Source organism: Antedon mediterranea, chromosome 11, assembly GCF_964355755.1.
Source record: "Antedon mediterranea chromosome 11, ecAntMedi1.1, whole genome shotgun sequence".
NCBI classification, from domain to species: Eukaryota; Metazoa; Echinodermata; class Crinoidea; order Comatulida; family Antedonidae; genus Antedon; species Antedon mediterranea.
In genome coordinates this window covers 12,908,545-12,930,414 of record NC_092680.1, presented here as the reverse complement: position 1 = coordinate 12,930,414, position 21,870 = coordinate 12,908,545, and the positions used below count along the sequence as shown (strand labels likewise).

The following is a 21,870-nucleotide window of genomic DNA, read 5'->3' as shown; positions in this document are numbered from 1 at the left end:
GTAGTAACACATGTATTCTGTGATTAATTAGGATGAAGAGGTCTTCCAAGGAGAACAAGGTGATGATGATGAAGACGAAGAGGAAGACTATGATGATTATGACACATTGGTAGGTAATAAGACTCCCCCCCCCCCCCCCATATGATCATCACCATAAATATGTTACTTGAAATATTTCAGACTTGACTTTAAGTATCAGACACAATGGAGGAAGATGAATAGGGTTACATTCTTCTTCTCATCTCTATTTTTTTTAAAAACAGTGATTATCAGATGGAAAATATCAGTCATGGATGAGTTTCCACAGCAGGGAGGTTCAAATGTATTTTTGTAAGTTTTTTATATTCCTTCACTAATTTTAAAGGAAGGAGATATTGAAGGAATTGATGCAGAGGATGAAGACCAAATGGAAGGAGACAGAGAGGATGATGATGAAGACGACGATGATGATGCCATGGAAGATGACTCCAATGAAGTGGTTGAGATCATTGGTAATGTATTTTATAACATTATTTATTATTAGGACATCTACAGATAGTGGTAGAGCTTTTGCTGTGGCAGCTCCAACTCGGTGGAATTCCTTAACAATTTCAATCAGACAGTGTGCTACTCTAAACTCTTTCAAGACCCAGTTGAAGCCCTTTCTTTTTCAAACAAGTTTTTCATCGATATTATATTGCAACTTCTCGTCTATTTTAATTTATGTGCAGCACATTGACAGCTTGCTTATATGCGCTTTATAAGAATGAACTATCATTATTTTTATTGTCTTCAAAAAAATTATTGTACCAAAAATGATATACACAGCTAGGATACAAATAATGATACACAAGATGGAATCTTAATACAAATAGTACACATAAATAATACACAATATAAAATAACAATAACAACTAGAACTTAAACTCGTCACTTGAGGACGAGTTTGGTTATCCGCCAGCAACAAAGCGTATCTTGCGTATTCAAGTACTTCCAAGTTATGACTTTTCCAAAAAAAGTAGGCTATTCAAAATTAAAACTGCCCTCTCAGTGTAATAACCAACTAAACCCTTTTAATTAATTGTTTTCCCGTGACGGGACTCGAACCCGGTACCTCTGATACCAAAGTCGGTTGCATTACACATCGAGCCATATGACCACCTGCTGACGAAAATCCGAAGAAAGAGTCCTCGTTCATTCGGTATGTCGTGAACCCCCTCGATGCAAGTTGATTATTACATATCAAACTTAAATCATAAATTTTACTATGATGAAATCTTCAAAAATTTTAAACGCTGATATTTTATGAAAGTACATACTTTCAAGTTTTATATATTAACATGTAAAGAAAAAAGATAAATGTTATGTTTATTGTTTTGCTCTTTGAATAAGTTTATGTTTGTTTGATGATAAATATTTCAAAAATTATATTTAATATGCAAATAATGTAGCCATCAAACACGTTTTAGCATTCAACACTATAATAAATCAGACCTATGATTCATACACTGCAAGAAATTAAAATAAAAAATGGGGGTAACCTTGCATTCTGATGAACTGTTTCATTTTTAAAAGTAGACATATTTTGGAACATTTTCACAATTTGTTGACGTTTTCGTGCGCAACCTGTCATGTTTAACGTGCTCGTAGAACGCCATTTCAAGTTGAAAAGTGAATAAAATAACGTAAAATTGTTAACCGAAGATTTAAAAACACAAATCGTGTAAAAGAAATGCTCATACCTGTTCCCTGCGCCGTGCGCGCGTAAAAATGTGCGCACCAGTGGCAATTTTTTAAACGCTTAAAATGACCTGAATCGTGCTCTAATTTAATCAGAAATTGATTTGAAGCATTTTAAAATTTCAAACGCCATTTACGCGCGCACTTTCTAATGTTAGAAATTGCGATAGCGTTAAAAAAGTTAACTATTGATGTGAAGCAAACGTGGCTGAAAATGACGTTAAAAAATATTCATTTGTTTCGAAGTTATAACCAATTTAAGATTTTCAGAAAATCACGCGTAACTTACGCTACGCGGCTCTGACATCGTCAAAAAGCTTGGCTGGACAACTTCAGTAAAATGTCTATATGTTGAACAAGTTACAAAATGTTATGTTAACGCGTTACAGAGAAACAGCGTGCACAAATTAGGAGCATTTTAAAATTTCAAACGCAGTTTACGCGCAGATTTTCTAGTGTTCAAAAATTTGCTGAAGAGCGAAAAAGTTAGCCATTGATGTGAAGAAAACGTGGCTGAAAATTTCGTTAAAAAATATTTATCGGTTTCGAAGTTATGACCGATTTAAGATTTTCAGAAAATCGCGCGTAACTTACGCTACGCGGATCTGACATTGTCAAAAAGCTTCGCAGTACATCGTCAGTTAATTGTCTATATGTTGACCAAGTTACAAAATGTTATGTTAACACGTTCAAGAGAAAACGCGTACACAAAATCTGAGAAAGAAAGAAGAATAATAAAAAAAAAAAAAAAGTAACACTACAATAACAAATGCTTATCCGCTTGAGGCGGATAACCAATGAGAGTAATTACACATGATATCATATACAATGGGAATATAGTAGAACCCCTACTACTATTATTAGTCAGTATAGAGTAATAGAGTGTTTGCCCTCTTAGTAATGTTGTCTCCTAAATGTGTGTTGGCTGTTTTGTTAAAACATAATTTGTTACATGGCGGTTTCACAGTGAAGTGTGAAATGAATATTATGGTGTTGTATTTTACTTATGTCATGTACAAACGTACAATTTTAAATTGTTTAGATGATGATGACGATGATGTCATTGAAACGCAGCAAGCATCTGGAAGCTCTTCCCAGCAACGTGTCTCACCCCCTCTGTTAGGTGTAGTACCACCAGAACATAGCCAGCAGCATGCCCCACCTATGCATCGTGTAAGTACAACCTTTTTTTAATCACTATTGTTTATACTACAGCATTGATTTCAAAGTTCTAATCTGAATTCATTGACTGTGAAATCATTTTTTTTAATCAAAATATTTTTAATTTTTATAGAGAACTGAAAGACTGCCATCTATTGGCAGACCTTCACTATTTTATGTGAGTACCATGTTAATATAAATATCATTATGTTTAAAGTTATATTGTCTCCCAAAATCATGAAAAATGATAATTAATTAAATCAGACTTTGAATAGGTTATTTTGTATTTTTAATCAAATTAACCACTTCTGTAGAAAGAAAAACGAAAAAAATATTTCACTCATAAAATGACATAATAAATAATTGTTAAATTGAACCAAAAATCATTGGCTATATTTTCTTTCTCTAAATTACAGTTTTTTTAGGTAAATCATTTTTTTTTGGTAAAATTGGATAACTATTATGTGACATTAAAATCGCACTTTCAACAAAATTTAAAAAAAAAAAATATTTTTGCAGGGAGACAATACATCTTTAAAATTCAGAATGAAAATGCATGTAACTCATAATAATTAAGCTTTTATTTTGTGAATGATTGAACTTGTACTTGTACTACCTTTAGGCTACTGGAGCTGTTCCGTTTGAGGATGTTGGGGATGACCGCCTGGTTCCTAGTACTCCAACACTCTTTGTCCCAAGAGCAGATGGGGGCTTTGCAGAAGTTATTAAGTAAGTTCAGCTGTGTGTTTGTTACTCTGCTACAAGATAAGATATTCATAGTTTAAGGGCCTGTTCACAACTACAGAGTTAAGGCCAATTTACACAGACGAGCGGTAACGGTAAAGCAGAGAATTGCGTAGCTTGCCACACATAGAATATGTATCTATCCTGAGCGGACACCGCCCGTTCGCTCCATGCTTTGTGTAAATGGTCATAAGGAATGACATAGATTCTATATTTTTATTATTTAAAATTTTTTTTTGCCTTTATGCTTTCACATCATACATGATTCTGTAGGTCTGAACAAGATTAAGATTAGTGGAAGCCACCTCTTACAACACTGATCTTTTTGTTTGCTATGACAGCTAAGTGTACACAACTTGTGTATGACGCCTATGATACGAAAAATGAACCAACTTTTTTGACCTGTAAAAAATCAAATTTACACTTGCATACTGGATGTTCGGCCAGATATGCGATGCATCAAGTTTTAAAAAGCAATTGTTAATCGATGATAATGTGACCCTGCTTGCGATACAAAAGTATAACTTCATGGATATGAACATCCCCTAAGTTAATTTATTTGACCACATTATTTCAGCTCACCACTGTTACAGTCCTCCCGGTTCCACTTTGGACCTCCTGGTGAAGCTGAGACTACTAGACCAGGATTAGCGCAGCTTGAAACACAAGAACGTAAGTTGAATTTGTTTGAACTCATTGTCTTGGTATACAATACTAACAGTTTATTTGTAGAACTCATTGTCTTTGTATACAATACTAACAGTTTATTTGTAGAATCGAGCGAATAAAATTAGATCAGTTATAGTTATCACAAGTCTAGTAGTAACACTCGCAGTAACAATATAAAAAACAAAATCTTGATATATTTTATAAAATAATTTGTTGTCATTAAAAAAAAACAATTTCTAGGTCTTGGTATGGATGAAACTAGGATCAATCCACTATTAGGTGATGATGATGGAGGTCGCAGTGTACCTACTACACCTTTAATGCCGCATGCTCCAGGTAAGAATATGAAGTATATGCATATAAATACAAAGGTAAATTACTGAGTATGAGTGGCTGGATCTCAATGGAGATATAAAATAAAATAAGCACTGAGAAAATGACAATGCTGTGGGTATGAGTGGCTGGATCTCAATGGAGATACAAAAAAAATAAGGAAAAGGCTAAATCAAAACAATAAAGTAAAACAGCCAGAAGAATTTGCTTTATTTCCATGGATAAAACAAATTTAAAAGTATTGTCTCATATTATCTATTTCAACATAATATCACTGATTGGCTTTCACTCATTTATAAAATTAATTACAATTACGTCATTTATTTAGTATCAATAGCAGCAAGCAACTCTGTGTCTGAATCATCAGATGTTGTACCGTCGATATCTGTGCCTATTACTGTTGTCTCAACGTCACAAATGGCCGCAGGGAGTGATGAACCAGATACTGAGCCTAGTGAAGTAGTACAGGTGTTACAAGGGGCAGTAGAGACACGACAGGCAGCTAGTTCCCAGTGAGTTTCTTTTACATACAGTACTTATTATTTCAAAAAAGTAGTAAAAAGTAGCTCCTAAATCTCCCAACAATCGTGGGAGGTTACCACTAAAGTGCGATTTCTCCTGATTATTTAAAACTCTGTCTACACTATCAAACTTGATGATCATATTTGGGTATTTTAATATCATATTTAGGCACACTTTTTTTGTAGACAGAGTTTAGATATGAAATCCATTTATGATTTAGGCTACTACCTGTAGACCTAGTTTGAAAGGTGAAAAATAGATAGCACACAATGCATCGTTCTATGCCATGCTAAGCATACCCCATTTTTATGTTTTCTATTTTGTTAAGCATACTGATCTTTTGTTATTGTAGAAGCCCAGCCAGCACTCAAGAGATTGTAGAATCTGGTGGAAGTGGTGAGGCCACAGCTGCTTCAAGACAAGACGATACTGGGCCTAGCAGCTCAACAAATAATGGCAGTGAGAAAGAGGCTAAGGAAGCACCATCAACTAGTGGTCAAGCTGCTGAAAGCTCAACCGAACATGGTAAGATTATCAATTTCAGATTGTTTACATTTGCCCTTTTTCTAGTATAGTATAATACTATAGTATGCCGTTAATGGTGATGACACATCATGTTGGAATTAATATATGGATCTTTTTTGTCTAAAGCTCTGTCTACACTATCAAACTTTATTTGACAAAAATGTGATATGCCTATATATGGACATGATGTCATATCACTACCATATTTGGGCACAAGCCTTGTCTACACTATCAAACTTTATTTGACAAAAAATGTGATGTGCCTATATATGGACATAATGATGTCATATCACTGCCATATTTGGGCACATCACACATTTTCGTCAAACTAGTTTCATTGTTTAGACAGAGCTTAAAACCTCTTCAAAATAAGATTATGTTTATTTTCATACAATTCCCCCAATCCAAAATCTTTTTTGAAAAAGTTGACTACATATTTTGTCTTGATAAGGAGGTGAAGCCAAAAGCAAGCCTAAGCCAATTGTATGGAACACTGGCAACCCAGCACAGAGCTCACGGCATCCAACACAGAGCTCTGCATCAGTAGCATCTAGACCAGCTCAACAACGTCCACAGTCAGCAGTACGAGGCCGCCGTCCAATACAGAGAACACAACGAGGTAAATATACAATAAAAAGCTTAAAGGCCAGGTGCGGGCAAAAAATTTCTATTGATCATACATTCCAATAATTATCGATCTATAGTTTCCCCTATGTTTCATAATTTTTGGGATTTTATTTATGTTACACAAGCTTGTTGAAAATAAGCACTTTCTTATCAGTGGAGGAATAGTTCAAATTACACAGTAAAATCTCTTCTTTTGTACACAAATTTTGTAAATAGAGAGGCAATGTTATCAGATAACTAAATATAGGTAATATAAATTTAATTTTACATTTCTGGTATTTTTATTCAACTTCAGATTTTTATTTTCATGCTATAGCAAAAATTATCCACCATATATCCACCATCTTTTTTCACCATCTAGGGAGTCACCAGACATGTTATTACATTAGGTTAAACTACCTAACTACTGAAAAAAAGTCTTCCTGGTTTTTATGGCAGAATTTTGTCAATTAATTTGTATTTGACCATATTAAGGGAAATTCATGTTTTTTCGTCTTGATTTCTGTTACAAATATTTGATTTATGTACAATTAACCAGATATTATAGTTTTAATTCATGCCTGTACCTGAGCTTTAAAGCCTGCATCGCCTTCAGTATACTGTATAATATACATTACAAAGTCTGCAACCCTTATTACTACACAGTAAAAAACCTGCAGCCCCTATTACTACACAGTAAAAAGCCTGCAGCCCCTATTACTACACAGTAAAAAGCCTGCAGCCCCTATTACTACACAGTAATAGCCTACAGCCTCTATTACTACACAGTAAAAAACCTGCAGCCCCTATTACTACACAGTAAAAAGCCTGCAGCCCCTATTACTACACAGTAAAAAGCCTGCAGCCCCTATTACTACACAGTAAAAGCCTACAGCCTCTATTACTACACAGTAAAATGCCTGCATCCCATATTACTACAGAGTAAAAAGCCTGCAACCAATATAACTATACCTTAAAAAGACTGCAGCCATATTACTACACAGTACAAAGCCTACAGTTACTACACAGTACAAAGCATACAGCCCATATTACTACACAGTAAAAAGCCTGCAGCCCATATTACTACACAGTAAAAAGCCTGCAGCCCCTATCACTACACATTAAGAGGCCTGCATCCCCTATTACTAAACAGTAAAAAGCTTGTATCCCATATCTATACAGTAACAAACTACAGTAACCCCTATCACTACAAATTAAAAAGCCTGCAGCCTTAGCCATATCAATTACTATTCATTTGTTATTTTGTTCACATCCTTTACAGGCGGTCGAGGCGGGAGGTTTCACCAAGGGCGAGGAAGAGGAGGCAACAACATGTGATCCAAATTCCACCAATAAGCTATCACTGCTAAACTTGTAAATGCAGTGTGCAATAGGAATTATGTGTACTGATGGCAAAATGATAAACGAAGAATTTGTATCAAGATATAAGGGATGCTACACTAAGGGTTGTGTATCCATGCATCAGTGTTAATAAACCAATCATGTTTAAATCAAATATGTCTTGCAAAGTGTTTTAACAATTCTTAATATGTTAACTACAAGATACCTATGTGATTGTACTGTAGTATTACAAGTGACCAATCTCATTTGCATACAGATGATACTGCTTTGTTCATTACTGGCACAATGCACACATTCAGAGTTACTTATGTTACTTGTGTTTTTCTCACAATATGTGTATAAAATAGCACAAATAAGAATTATAAAGAATAATAAATGTTTTGTGTCTCTGTTTCTTTGCATTGTTTTTCTATGATTGTTGTATATAAGTGGCATATGTTGCATTAAAATGCTAAATTGAAAGAACTATCCCATAATAATGTTCATTTCTTTTGTTCAATAAAACCACATTGTATTACACATTGTATTTCTTGAATAAAGTTTATGTGAATTCTGTGTCAACAGGGTACATATACAAACAAGCCTCATTGACTTACTTTTGTATTGTTTTTTTTTTTTTTGTACTGTTCTGTATATTGGCGAAATAAATGATATGATATGTGTCAACAGGGTACATATACAAACAAGCGTCAACGGGTTACATATACAAACAAGCGTCAACAGGGTACATATACAAACAAGCGTCAACAGGTTACATATACAAACAAGCATCAACAGGGTACATATACAAACAAGCGTCAACGGGTTACATATACAAACAAGCGTCAACGGGTTACATATACAAACAAGCGTCAAGAGGTTACATATACAAACAAGTGTCAACAGAGTACATATACAAACAAGCGTCAACAGGGTACATATACAAACAAGCGTCAACGGGTTACATATACAAACAAACGTCAACAGGGTACATATACAAACAAGTGTCAACGGGTTACATATACAAACAAGCGTCAACAGAGTACATATACAAACAAGCGTCAACAGGGTACATATACAAACAAGCGTCAACGGGGTACATATACAAACAAGCGTCAACAGGGTACATATACAAACAAGCGTCAACAGGGTACATATACAAACAAGCGTCAACAGGTTACATATACAAACAAGCGTCAACGGGGTACATATACAAACAAGCGTCAACGGGGTACATATACAAACAAGCGTCAACGGGGTACATATACAAACAAGCGTCAACAGGGTACATATACAAACAAGCGTCAACGGGTTACATATACAAACAAGCGTCAACAGAGTACATATACAAACAAGCGTCAACGGGGTACATATACAAACAAGCGTCAACGGGGTACATATACAAACAAGCGTCAACAGGGTACATATACAAACAAGTGTGAACAGGGTACATATACAAACAAGTGTGAACAGGTTACATATACAAACAAGCGTCAACAGGGTACATATACAAACAAGCGTCAACAGGTTACATATACAAACAAGCGTCAACAGGGTACATATACAAACAAGCGTCAACAGGGTACATATACAAACAAGCGTCAACAGGTTACATATACAAACAAGCGTCAACAGGGTACATATACAAACAAGCGTCAACGGGTTACATATACAAACAAGCGTCAACGGGTTACATATACAAACAAGCGTCAACAGGGTACATATACAAACAAGCGTCAACGGGTTACATATACAAACAAGCGTCAACGGGTTACATATACAAACAAGCGTCAACAGGGTACATATACAAACAAGCGTCAACAGGTTACATATACAAACAAGCGTCAACAGGGTACATATACAAACAAGCGTCAACGGGTTACATATACAAACAAGCGTCAACGGGTTACATATACAAACAAGCGTCAACAGGTTACATATACAAACAAGCGTCAACAGGGTACATATACAAACAAGCGTCAACAGGGTACATATACAAACAAGCGTCAACGGGTTACATATACAAACAAGCGTCAACGGGGTACATATACAAACAAGCGTCAACGGGTACATATACAAACAAGCGTCAACAGGGTACATATACAAACAAGTGTCAACGGGGTACATATACAAACAAGCGTCAACAGGGTACATATACAAACAAGCGTCAACGGGTTACATATACAAACAAGCGTCAACGGGTTACATATACAAACAAGCGTCAACAGAGTACATATACAAACAAGCGTCAACAGAGTACATATACAAACAAGTGTCAACAGGGTACATATACAAACAAGCGTCAACGGGTACATATACAAACAAGCGTCAACGGGTTACATATACAAACAAGCGTCAACGGGTTACATATACAAACAAGCGTCAACAGGTTACATATACAAACAAACGTCAACAGGTTACATATACAAACAAGCGTCAACAGAGTACATATACAAACAAGCGTCAACGGGTTACATATACAAACAAGCGTCAACGGGTTACATATACAAACAAGCGTCAACAGGTTACATATACAAACAAACGTCAACAGGTTACATATACAAACAAGCGTCAACAGAGTACATATACAAACAAGCGTCAACGGGTTACATATACAAACAAGCGTCAACAAGGTACATATACAAACAAGCGTCAACGGGTTACATATACAAACAAGCGTCAACGGGTTACATATACAAACAAGCGTCAACGGGTTACATATACAAACAAAAACCTACACATTTATACTTTACCAAGTTTAATTTATTTTGATTTGTTTGCACAATATATAAATATAAAATGATTTTCATTTAAAAAAGAAAATTTGTATACTAAATAGTTGGCTCCAAATAAATATTTCTTGTTTGTTTTTATTTGTACTGGTAATTAATTATGTATATTATTATTATTATTATTTTTATTATCATTATTATTAGTGGAATCTAAATTTGTTGTTGGCCTATGTATTCCAGTTTCTTCACAGTATAACACTTTCCCAGTCCTAAATAAATGTTCTTGTGTTGTATACCAGTTATCGACATCAAACTCTGGATAAAAGAATGCTATTTCCTTACATGCTGATTCTGCAGAATCTAAAAAACAAATAAATTACAGTATTACTTAAATTTATTGTATAATATTTCATTAATACAATGAATGGCCGAATGGAAAAAATAAGTTCCTACCTGATCCATGCGTAGCATTGCGTGTATCTGTAAGCCCAAACATTCCTCGTATCGTATCTGCATTTTCATGTCTGGCTCTGACAAAGTTTAAAAAAAAATGTAATGCTCAGCTGTATTCTATATTTGTAGTTTTTAATATAATGACATGCTACACCCTGTTATTACAAACTTTGGTTGGTTTTAAAAGAGGGCATTTTCAATTTTCATATAATATAAATAAAAAATAAAATAATTTTACTATAAATTTAGAACAAAAACTGATACGAACTTAAACGTTTTGGTTGGGCCCATCAACGTTCTCCAGTGTTCAATAGCACTATCCCTTGCTAGAATGTGTGCACTCATTGGTCCACTCGACATAAAACCGACAAGTCGATTGTAAAAAAACTTTCCTAAAAACAAAAGAAAATATACATCAATTTAACACTTAATTGGTATGATTATAAAATTATATACAGTAATAAATACTAAACATAGTAGTAGAGAAGAACTAATAAAAACATACTGTAGTATAAATATTAATAAATATACTTAGCTAAGACTTAGGCTCCTACCTTTGTGTTCTTTATAAAACTCTTCAGCCTTTTCTCTGTCCCATTTTAATACTTTAGATTGAATGATGAAAAATTGGTTTAAAAGGATTATGTTTTTTATTTCCTGTACAATTAAAAATTAGTTTATATTTAGAAAGTTAAAATATTAAAATAGTAATTACATATATAAGCCTGCCTTCCCTATGTTACTTCCATGTTTAGAGCGACCCTCGGTCTTCTATTATTAAACCCCCACAACCACGTACTTTTCATCACACCTAGCCTACCTCAATCAAAAGGAGTATTAATATGAAATTACCGTTAAGTGAGGCGTTGGCCTATAATAGGCTATAACCGGCTATAATAGGCCCAGGCCTAGCTAATGAATAATCTATATTACCACTGAATTACTTACTGCGTGTCTTTGAGGATGAGAAACTATGTCTGGCTTAATCATAGCCAAAGTCAATTCAAGTTTTTTATTCACTGAAGAGAAATACCTTCTCATTTTGTTCCGACTGCAAAAAGAAAAAGTTAACACATGGGCGCTGCCATTTTTGTTTTGATAATAGCGCCACCTTTATCAATTTGAAAAGCGCCACCAACATTTAAGGGACTATTTTTCTACATTATTTTTTTTATAATGATAGAATACTAATTATTTTACTAAATTACGTCTTTAGACATTACATTATATATCATAACTGAATAATTTAACTTAAATTTTACGAATGTTTAAAATGAAGAAATGTTTTGCAGTTTGTTTAGTACTACGCGGAAGAATAACAATGTAAAGAGGCTTTGTGTGTTTTTTTTTCTTTGAGAGGCTGAATGATGAGAGAGCTGAGGAAGAGAGAATACGACGAAACGAAGACAAGTTGGGAAAATACAACAGGAAAAGTGTGAAACTTTTCTCTGTTGGTTAAATGTTTTGTTGGCAAATACACTTAACATAAAATTTAGATTTTTCTTCTAGTGGTAGTTAATTTTGTAGCAGCATAACGGTCGTAAAATAGGTTTTATCATGGCCTACTCAAACGAGCCAAAATGCTGCTGTGATACAGTATCGGTGAGGGTTGGTGCGGGGCTGATTGGTGTCTGGAATTTGGTAAGCAAACGGAATTCCGATTCCTTGTCATCCTCGAGGACTAGGCCTAGGCCTAGATAGACCTATTTTTATGCCTACTAGGCCTACATCCCTACACTTCTAGTCTAGGCCAAACACTATGCTAAACGGTTCTGAGACGACCAACACCACGAATAATCGAATCATAACATTTATTTATTTAGGCCTAGGCCTACTAGGCAAATTATTAGCTGCCTACTACTGTAGTAGTAGGCCTTGACTTGATTGAGGCTAGGCCTAGCTATTCTTAATCTAGGCTAGGCCTATATGTATTAAATGTATATATTATAGGCTGGGCCTAGGATAATAATATTTAGTTAGGAGGCTACAATACTTTATTATATTATTATATAGGCCTAAATAATAGGCCTAATTATTATGGGGATCCAGTCAAGTCGCCCCATCGCAAAGTCGCCCCAAAACAAAGTCGCCGCGGCACAGTTGCCACATTACAAAGTCGCCCCATCGTAAAGTCGCCCACGGTTTTATTTCGGTATGACTAAATGAAGTGCCGCCTCTAGTAGTACGCTATTTTAATCATATCGGTTGCGTTTGAATACTCAATTTCTGTCACTTTAGTTAATTTTATTGCTAAGGTCAAGTCTTGGGGTCACTTCATCACCCTACTGTAGATATTTCGAGTGTGAAGTATCCTACTACAAACACAAACTTTAATGGACTGTTTCGATAATGCACTTGTCAATTGTATGACCCACTATACGACCCCCGGGAGAGGTGCGCCATTTGTCCGATGTGCGTCATACTTTTGAATACCATGACGCACCCGTGTGTCAAAAAGGTGAATTACCTTTAGGTGACCATGACGCACCCATTTTGACGCACTGTGACCATGTTGTTTATGATATGGTGGGTGGTAAAGTGACGGACATTGACACACCTTGTTCATTGATGTGACGTACCATCTAGGTTTTTTGACGCACCCCTGCGTCAGTAATTATTTGTAAATGACGCACCCATGACGCACCTCTCCCGGGGGTCGTATAGTGGGTCATACAATTGACAAGTGCATAATAATTCAATGAATGACAGTGAATATACCAGAAATGCTTTGGGATTTGTAATTTTAACATGTTCTAATAGACTCTTTTCTCAGACGTTTTTTGGGTCTACTGTAGCAGCTGGAATCAATAAATTATAGTGGAGTTTCCATTTTCGCTAAACTGTCGTCCTTAGAACTATAACTGCTGCTTGCTTTAGCTTCTGATTGAGTAGTCCTAATGGGACGTAGCGGGCTAGAGCAGCAGCGTGAAAAATCAATTATTAATATAGGCCTAATATTAATAATAATAATAAATATTCATCGAACAAAGTAAAAATAATCTAGATCGTATAAACATCATTTTATCGTCTAGCTAGGCCTAGACTAAGTCTAACCTTTTTTTTCTAAATGGTTTCAGATTGGTCAAATCGTGGGAATTGGTCTGTTGTTGGTGATTATAACATTTGGAAGCTACGAAGATAGGCAACCAGAGCTGAAATCAATTGAGAATGCCCACGATTCATGTAAGTTATTATCAAAAATATTCCTATTTTTAAGTCCACCTTACTATTTCAATTAAATGTTTTTTAATATGTAGATTTACCTGATTCTTAATTTAATCACTCTTTAATATTTTAATTGTGAAAAATAAATTTTAGTAAAATATTATTAACTTTACTTTACAAATAAATATACTAATATTGTATGTATTACATCACATAAAATATGTATAAAAGTTATTTAAAGATGAACCAAATATGTACAGTTAGTATTACATTGTAATTGATTCATTATATTTCATTGTTTTATAGTTTTCTTTTCAGATTGGAACAATTTTGAATATTTAAAATATATTATTCATTTAATTCTTTCTCATAACACACCGTCCCATCATTTTCATTCCATTTTTAAATTTGAGAATTATTATATTTTGGGACTGACTATAATTATCTTGTTTTCAAGATGAATATATTGAATTGATACTACTTTATGGCATCATGTTTACATCCTTTTATGCCATGCTGGTAGTGCTTTCATACAGTTTAAAGTTCTTAATACAATCTTTTGCCAATTACATCCCACGTAACTAGAAACCAAAGCTGGTGTTAAAATTTAACAATATTTTTTGTTGTATTCAGTTTTTTATGCTTACAGTAGAATCTTTTTATGCTGGACTGCATTTTAACAGTTCAATTGTGTTTTTTTAATACATACACTATATACTGCACACTAAAGCTCAACAATGTATTTTTGTATAAAAACACACACACAGTAGAAACCTTCTTTAGGACAGACACCCCCTAATAAAGGGGTGCTGAAACCAATTAGGGGGAAATAGTAGTTTTTTAACACTACAGCCAACCCATATTCATTGGGGGGGGGGAGGCACCCCATTAAGGGGTAGCTTTGTTGCTCCCTAAGGTGTCAGTTTGACAGAGGTTCTCCTGTATTATTATGTTGCATATGTTTAACCATAACATGATTCCTACCTGAGAGTTGTAGCACTAACTAGTACTAACTGTACTCGGTTGTTTTTAAACAGTATACATTTTTGTGTACTTATTTTTGTTATCAAATTGTTAAAGCTTTCTTATATTAATCATAGAAAGTAACGTTATATTTTTTTCTCTCTTGTGTTCACTTTCACTAGCTGATTATTGTGTTGGCTTGGTCATCCTTGTAGTATACTGTATGATAACAATTATGATGTTACATGGAACACTCAAGGTTTGTATGGGCCCTGAACAAGCATTTTATTAAACAACAACCACTATTTTTCTGCTGCGCTTCATTGCAAAGTGTTTTATGTACCCCAAAAAAACTTTAATTTCATTTTTATTTCTTGCTTGTACTTTTGTTGTTGTAATATTCACATACATTGCAGTGTTATTTTTAAATTGATGTTTGTGAAATAATGATTGTGTTGTGTTTCATAAGTTGATACCAGTACATACTGTACAGATATCTTTTCCATTTCAAAAGTTTCACAATTTAGGTTTTATTATTTATTATAAAGTGATAGTTAAATAGGAAATAGTAAATATAGAAATACTGCATTTTAAAATCCAATCAAAATTAAAAAGTCTTTTATTTTATAATACTGATAGTGTTTGAAAGTGTAACATAATGTGTGTACATGTTTATCTGTGGACAGGAGTGCCACCTACAGTATAAATAGGAAAGTGAACAGGATTTAACGCCATAAGGAAAATGTTTTTTTTACTTCTGAGAGTTAACTAACTTAAAATAACTTCTTTTTACCATTGTTGACGGAGCTTAATCATTACCACTAAATACACAGTGTTTCTTTGTTGGTTTGCTTCAGTTCTTGCTTTATTGATATTTAATATACAATATCTTTTAATTATTGCTTTGTGTTAGTAGTTTGCTCACATCCTTTTGCATTATTATTATTATGAACAATGTACTTTTTACATTTTAAACTTTGCCTAAAAAAATTCATAATGAGAGGCATAGTTACTATAAACAATAGTGATATAAACTAAACAGTTTTACTTTCAAAAGCTTATGCAATCAATTTGAAATGTTCTTGATTTATCGTTTATTTAAAAAATATGCACACCAGCTTTGGTTCGTCCACAAAAAAACCCAAAAACTTTTTTTTGGTAAAACCAATGTTAACAAATATTTAGTTCCATAGGTCATCCTTGAAAAAGTCTACTACTAATACCCTAAAAAACAACAATAGAACAGCCTGCTGTACTTCTATTCTTTTTTGGTATGCTGTTTCCATATTTGGAAGGTTCTCAAGTATACTTGCCTTTGCTAAATTGTGTGCTTAATATCTTTATGTTCAATCATCTTAGCTGAGTATGTTGTAGCCATGTGTATCGTCACTACAGCAGCTTATCTGTCAATACTTATGATTTGGGGTGTTGTCAAGGTATTTTATACTTTGTTTAATTTGCATCACGTTAACATTGGAACAGCTTCTATACAGTAGCATAAACTAACAATAAACTATAGTTTAGTATAATGTGTGGAAGAGTTTTTGTTGCTACATAAAGCATTGTGACAATGTTCTTAAATTGTTTGTTTGAGGACATTCAGTAAGTTATAATTAATGTACTATTATAACGTACACATTTACAAATTTCATAATTTAATAAAAAAATTACTGTAATGTATAGTGTACATATGTGAAATTTCATAATTGGATATTAAAGATCAAAATTTGAAAATTAACTGTTAATAATATTAGTAGTATTCGGTAGTACTGGTCTAAATGTATATGGTTCCCCAACTGTTATATTCAAACAACTGATGGATACATAAATGATTAAAAGATGGATTGGATAAAATGACAACACCAATTTTATTCATTTGAGAAAAAAGAAAGTGATACAGTAGTGTTAAGCATGATTAATTGTAGTTGCGCATTTGACCTGCTCTCCCCTCGCACTCTGACCCCTGACCCTATTTAGTTGAATAGTTCATTCATTCATGCATTTGTACCATCTGTGCATGTTTTATTTCATGCATTTTTTATCATAAATAATACTAATATGCATGACTGTCTCAATAATGTAATAATGTTGAGTAATTACTTAAAAAGGTTATTTCTACTTAAATTCATTGTAGTCATTCATAGATCACATTTTGATTTGTGCTAAAAATTTCATGTATAATCTTACGTCTGAACACATTTATTTTGGACTAGGTATTTACATTAAATAATAAAGTAGGAATTGTCTTAAGTTCTGTCTAAACTATCAAACTTCATGTGATAAAAAATTGTGCCCATATATGGTAGTTATATGACATCATCATGACCATATTTGGCCACATCACATTTTGATAGTGTAGACAGAGCATTAACAAAAGTAAATCAATATTATTTATGAAATTAAAATGGAACATAGAGTAAGCATAAATAAATTACAAAATGAAATATAATTATAATACAATAATTTCTACTTGTTATCCTTTGTTTTCAGTACCGTTCCAGTTACTTGCTGCCTTTCTTCTGTTTGATGCAATTTGACTTCTTTGTCTCGTGTTTAACTGCGATTGGTGTCCTTTCCTACTATCCAGATACTGATTATAAAGACAGTGTAAGTATTGTTCTTTGTCTCGTGTTTAACTGCGATTGGTGTCCTTTCCTACTATCCAGATACTGATTATAAAGACAGTGTAAGTATTGTTCTTTGTCTCGTGTTTAACTGCGATTGGTGTCCTTTCCTACTATCCAGATACTGATTATAAAGACAGTGTAAGTATTGTTCTTTGTCTCGTGTTTAACTGCGATTGGTGTCCTTTCCTACTATCCAGATACTGATTATAAAGACAGTGTAAGTATTGTTCTTTGTCTCGTGTTTAACTGCGATTGGTGTCCTTTCCTACTATCCAGATACTGATTATAAAGACAGTGTAAGTATTGTTCTTTGTCTCGTGTTTAACTGCGATTGGTGTCCTTTCCTACTATCCAGATACTGATTATAAAGACAGTGTAAGTATTGTTCTTTGTCTCGTGTTTAACTGCGGTTGGTGTCCTTTCCTACTATCCAGATACAAAGACCGTGTAAGTACTGTTAACTGTATTCTACAGTACTATATTAACTGCACAAAAAACAGTTGTTCAGTAGTGCAGTATATATACTCTTTTTTTTGGGTTAAAATTGTAGTAGTACATAACATTTATTGATACAAATTTGCACCAATAGAAGCGGTATTTTGTAACTTTTGATATCAATCATTTACATTCAATTGGGTCTGAGATAAGTTTTAAAAACATTCTAGGTGAAAGCTTTAGGTTAGCTTTCCACGCAATTAAAATCATGGCATTGTCTTGGACATTTAGACATCTTAAGCTCTGTCTACAATATCAAACTGGTTTGACAAAAAAGTTTGATGTGCCTAAATATGGTAGTGATATGACATCATCATTTATTTTAAATGTTCTTTTTTCAAACCAACAATTAGTAAACTAACCTTGACAGTTTCAGATAAGGACAGCGAAACTGTCATTAGGTTAGTTTACTAATTGTTGGTTTGAAAAAAAGAACATTTCAAATAACTTGTTACTACAAACCAGATGAACATTTTCAATCATGTGTATATATGGGCACATCACGTTTTTTTGTCACATAAATTTGATAGTGTAGACAGAGCTTTAGAAATTTCTAATAATGATATCCCTGTGTGCATACATGTTACACATTCTTCATTTCTTATATCTTTTGTTAATCTAGGCACAATTTCCATACAACCAGGAATTTATGCATTGGAAAGAACAGTTACCAGTGTCAAACTATGACCTAGATGGTCCAGGATTCATGGCTATTGCTGTTATTGTCTTCATGATTATCATGGTCTTTAAGGTTTGTGTTTTGTTGCGATGCTATTTGTTGCGAACTTATCACAAGCCATTAGGCTCTGTCTACACTATCAAGTTTGACAAAAAAAAGTGTTATGTGCATAAATATAGCATTGATATGCTTAAAAATATGCTGGTGATATGACATCATCATGGGCACATCACATTTTTTTGTCACATAAAGTTTGATAGTGTAGATAGTGCCTTACACAATACAGGCTTGCTACCCATCCTATAAACACATCAATTGTTAGACTCAATAGTTACACATTGTCTAGTTGGTGCATTGTGCTATTGTGTTGAAACTGTTAAAGGGATGTTTTAATAGAATATTAGTTTTAAGAGATCGAATGGTTGACTTCCTATTTCTACCTTACTGTAGATTTTAAAGACACTAGACCTGCAAATGTTGACGTTTTGTAAATATAATGCATATAAATAACTTTAAACCAGGTTATTTCTTGTCTTAAAAGCCTTAAAGCTCCTAAAAGGGACAGATAACTGCCCATAAACTACAATTGTATTATATAATATAATATTTTTATAACATATATTTTTAAGCCAATTTCTTGTACACGGCACAAATTAAGGTCGCAGAGAGGTCAAAGATCATCATTTGTGTGACAAAAATCATTTAGTTTACTTTCTTGTGCTGTCTTTCTACTTATAATAGTTGTTTTGTGTTCACAGGGATACTGCATATCTTGTGTGTGGGCTTGTTATAAATACATTGCAGCTGTAGAATTCTCACCTACAGGAGGTTATGTTACAGATGACATGGAGGTAAATTATTTTAACAAATCAGCGTAAAAGTTCTTGGGTTTATTTTACAACTATAAATGGGCTCTGTTTGATGATATATTCATTTAGTCTGTGTACTTATAATTAATTTAAGGACAATTTATCGGTTTTTTATTCCATACTTATGGTATTATTGCAATTTCAGTTGTAAAATGGCTACGTTATGTAATCATATTTGGTAACCGTTTTTGACTTCTGTTCTCTTATGTATCAAGAACGTTGTGTTATATTACTGTAACTCAAATATTTTGTCTCAGTTTGACTTAAATATTTTGTCTCATTTTAAGTATTTTGTCTCATTCTAACATAAGTATTTTGTCTTATTCTAGGCACTGATTCCAAAGCCACCTGCCTATGAAGAGGTTGTAGAAATGGAAAAATGGGAGAAGCCACCAGCATATGAACCCTAGTGGAACAGCTTCAACAGCACACTCAATAGTATCATATCTACATAGATTAGTGGAAAATAAAATCCATTTATTGATAAAAATTATCTTATTTAGCAATTGATACACCCCCATTATGTTCAATGTTCAACTTATCTTTTGGGAGATATTGACGAGCACAAACAAATTCTCGTGCTAAAATTAAATGAAAATCAAATTGTAATAGTTTAAACTTTTAAAATGTTTTTTTAAAGATGATTATTGTTAAGTATAAATATAATAATCATGGATTGGAACACATTTTCAACATTAATAAGTATAATATTGGCAATAGTAAAGCACAGATCTGTGTCAATGTGAACACATGAATTGTAATGTACATTGAATCAGCTTGAGTACTATATTTTTAAAGCTGTTAGTATTTGAGTTGGGTGGTGACTTTAAATGCTTTATGGCATAATATTAAGCTGTTTACTTGTATCTGAGTTAGGTGGTGATTTTAGGTCCTTTATGGCATAATATAAAGCTGATAAACAGTATTGAGTTACATCCTTTATGGCATAATATAAAGCTGATAAATAGTATTGAGTTAGGTGCTTTATAGCATAATATTGTTTTACATTCCCATCTCTTGATTTTCATCTTTAAATTATATTTTAATTCATATACTAATACTATCTACACTAGATCATTGATGAGAAGAAATTAGTCATTACTGCTTTCACATCTCCTGGCAAAGTTCCGGAGTTTACACACACCAATATGTCAACATGGGTGTATTGTATAGTATGCGTCGTGGTGTGTGTGTAAACTGCAGTAAGAAACGGCCTAATAAATAAATCTTTAACAATTCTCCATACTTTTTATTCAAAGTATATAATTTTATTGGTTATCCGCACTTGGCGGATAACCCCTTGTTATTGTCAGGATCTTTTTTTTTTTTCTATGTTCTTCTTTCTTTCCCAGAATTTTGTTGCTAGTGTATCTCTAAATCTTCTCAACATAACATTGTATAACTTTAGCAGAAGATTGACCTCTATCTGAAGATGTCGTAATAAGGTTTTCGGTCACGTCCGAGTTGCGCAGCGTAAGTTACGCGCGATTTTATGAATTTCAATGATTGATCATAGATTAAAAACTAAAAGTCATTTTGTATTGACACTTAGTGAAAATTTAAGTTATATCAAGGGCAAACTTTCTATGGATTAAAAATGGCATGTTTCAAAAAAATTACGCACACACGCGCGTTTAAAATTTCAAAATGCGAAAAATCAATTTCTAATCAACTTTCTACGCGTTTCATGTCATTTTGAGCATTAAAAAAATTCCCAGGCGTGCGCAATTTTTTTACGCGCACGTGTGCACGTAGCACAAAAACATCATTTTTTTGCTTGATTTTTGTTTTTTCAGCCTTTTATAGTAAATTTACAAATTTTCAATCAATTTTGCCTTAAAATCACGTCATACGAGCACGTAGAATTGGACAATTTGCGTGCGTTTTTTATGAAAAAGTTCAAAAATTTGTGAAAATTATGCCTTTCTTAAAACGGTCGTAAATTCTAAACTACGTGGTGAACTTTTTTAAAATTACATATTCTGGAAGTAGATGGGTTGTATTTATCGAATCTTGCATTGATATGGCTAACCGAATATTATGACGTCATCGTATGGCCACTCGAATATAAAATATAGGATTTTTGTCTCTTTCGCATAGCTCATCACATTTAATAGAGCGCATCTCCACTTATCCGTATTCCATTTCCCCCCATTTTGATATATTGTCTAGGCCAATCAATTATCTTTCGCATAATCTACCATTTTTTAAATTGTGATGACATCATCATGTCCAAAAGCGTCAATAACTTGGGTCCCTTATTTTCA

The 21,870-nt window shown here is 33.5% G+C and overlaps 3 protein-coding genes across 5 annotated transcripts in view; 2 read left to right on the top strand and 1 right to left on the bottom strand.

Annotated features, from left to right (window-relative positions):
• Nucleotides 1-8,126, top strand: part of LOC140061938 (nucleoprotein TPR-like) — a 41,507-nt gene extending 33,381 nt beyond the window's left edge. Inside the window, exons 47-57 of one of the 3 annotated variants that reach the window (XM_072107947.1) lie at nt 32-109; nt 365-491; nt 2,762-2,892; nt 3,014-3,058; nt 3,503-3,609; nt 4,202-4,296; nt 4,534-4,629; nt 4,955-5,138; nt 5,501-5,673; nt 6,134-6,292; nt 7,562-8,126. In XM_072107947.1, the coding sequence (XP_071964048.1) occupies nt 32-109; nt 365-491; nt 2,762-2,892; nt 3,014-3,058; nt 3,503-3,609; nt 4,202-4,296; nt 4,534-4,629; nt 4,955-5,138; nt 5,501-5,673; nt 6,134-6,292; nt 7,562-7,617 (1,251 nt within the window). In that variant the 3' untranslated portion in view covers nt 7,618-8,126. Of the gene's footprint in view, nt 1-31; nt 110-364; nt 492-2,761; nt 2,893-3,013; nt 3,059-3,502; nt 3,610-4,201; nt 4,297-4,533; nt 4,630-4,954; nt 5,139-5,500; nt 5,674-6,124; nt 6,293-7,561 lie in introns of all 3 variants that reach the window. The other 2 variants (XM_072107946.1, XM_072107945.1) reach the window with 2 other exon arrangements.
• Nucleotides 8,127-10,469: 2,343 nt separating this feature from the next.
• LOC140062681 (nucleoside diphosphate kinase 6-like) lies at nt 10,470-11,886 on the bottom strand. Its single transcript, XM_072108983.1, has 5 exons — nt 11,754-11,886; nt 11,360-11,462; nt 11,074-11,197; nt 10,806-10,882; nt 10,470-10,712 (listed from the first exon to the last, which is right to left on the bottom strand). Exons 1-5 carry the CDS (start codon nt 11,844-11,846, stop codon nt 10,507-10,509), a joined length of 603 nt encoding a protein of 200 aa, XP_071965084.1. The 5' UTR covers nt 11,847-11,886; the 3' UTR covers nt 10,470-10,506.
• Nucleotides 11,887-12,170: 284 nt separating this feature from the next.
• LOC140062348 (lysosomal-associated transmembrane protein 4B-like) lies at nt 12,171-20,830 on the top strand. The gene is made up of 7 exons (XM_072108520.1): nt 12,171-12,446; nt 13,883-13,988; nt 15,116-15,192; nt 17,424-17,540; nt 18,678-18,806; nt 19,493-19,585; nt 19,933-20,830. The coding sequence occupies exons 1-7, from the start codon at nt 12,363-12,365 to the stop codon at nt 20,011-20,013; spliced, it is 687 nt and encodes a 228-aa protein (XP_071964621.1). The 5' UTR covers nt 12,171-12,362; the 3' UTR covers nt 20,014-20,830.
• The last annotated feature ends 1,040 nt before the right edge of the window (nt 20,831-21,870 follow it).

Coding starts and splice junctions, on each gene's coding strand:
- LOC140062681 (XM_072108983.1), bottom strand. CDS start 11,846: ATGAGAAGGTATTTCTCTTCAGTGAATAAAAAACTTGAATTGACTTTG. Junction 11,198..11,359: donor GTTTTATAAAGAACACAAAG/GTAGGAGCCTAA, acceptor TTTTGTTTTTAG/GAAAGTTTTTTTACAATCGA. Junction 10,713..10,805: donor CAATGCTACGCATGGATCAG/GTAGGAACTTAT, acceptor TTTGTTTTTTAG/ATTCTGCAGAATCAGCATGT.
- LOC140062348 (XM_072108520.1), top strand. CDS start 12,363: ATGGCCTACTCAAACGAGCCAAAATGCTGCTGTGATACAGTATCGGTG. Junction 13,989..15,115: donor TGAGAATGCCCACGATTCAT/GTAAGTTATTAT, acceptor CACTTTCACTAG/CTGATTATTGTGTTGGCTTG. Junction 17,541..18,677: donor ATACTGATTATAAAGACAGT/GTAAGTATTGTT, acceptor TTGTTAATCTAG/GCACAATTTCCATACAACCA.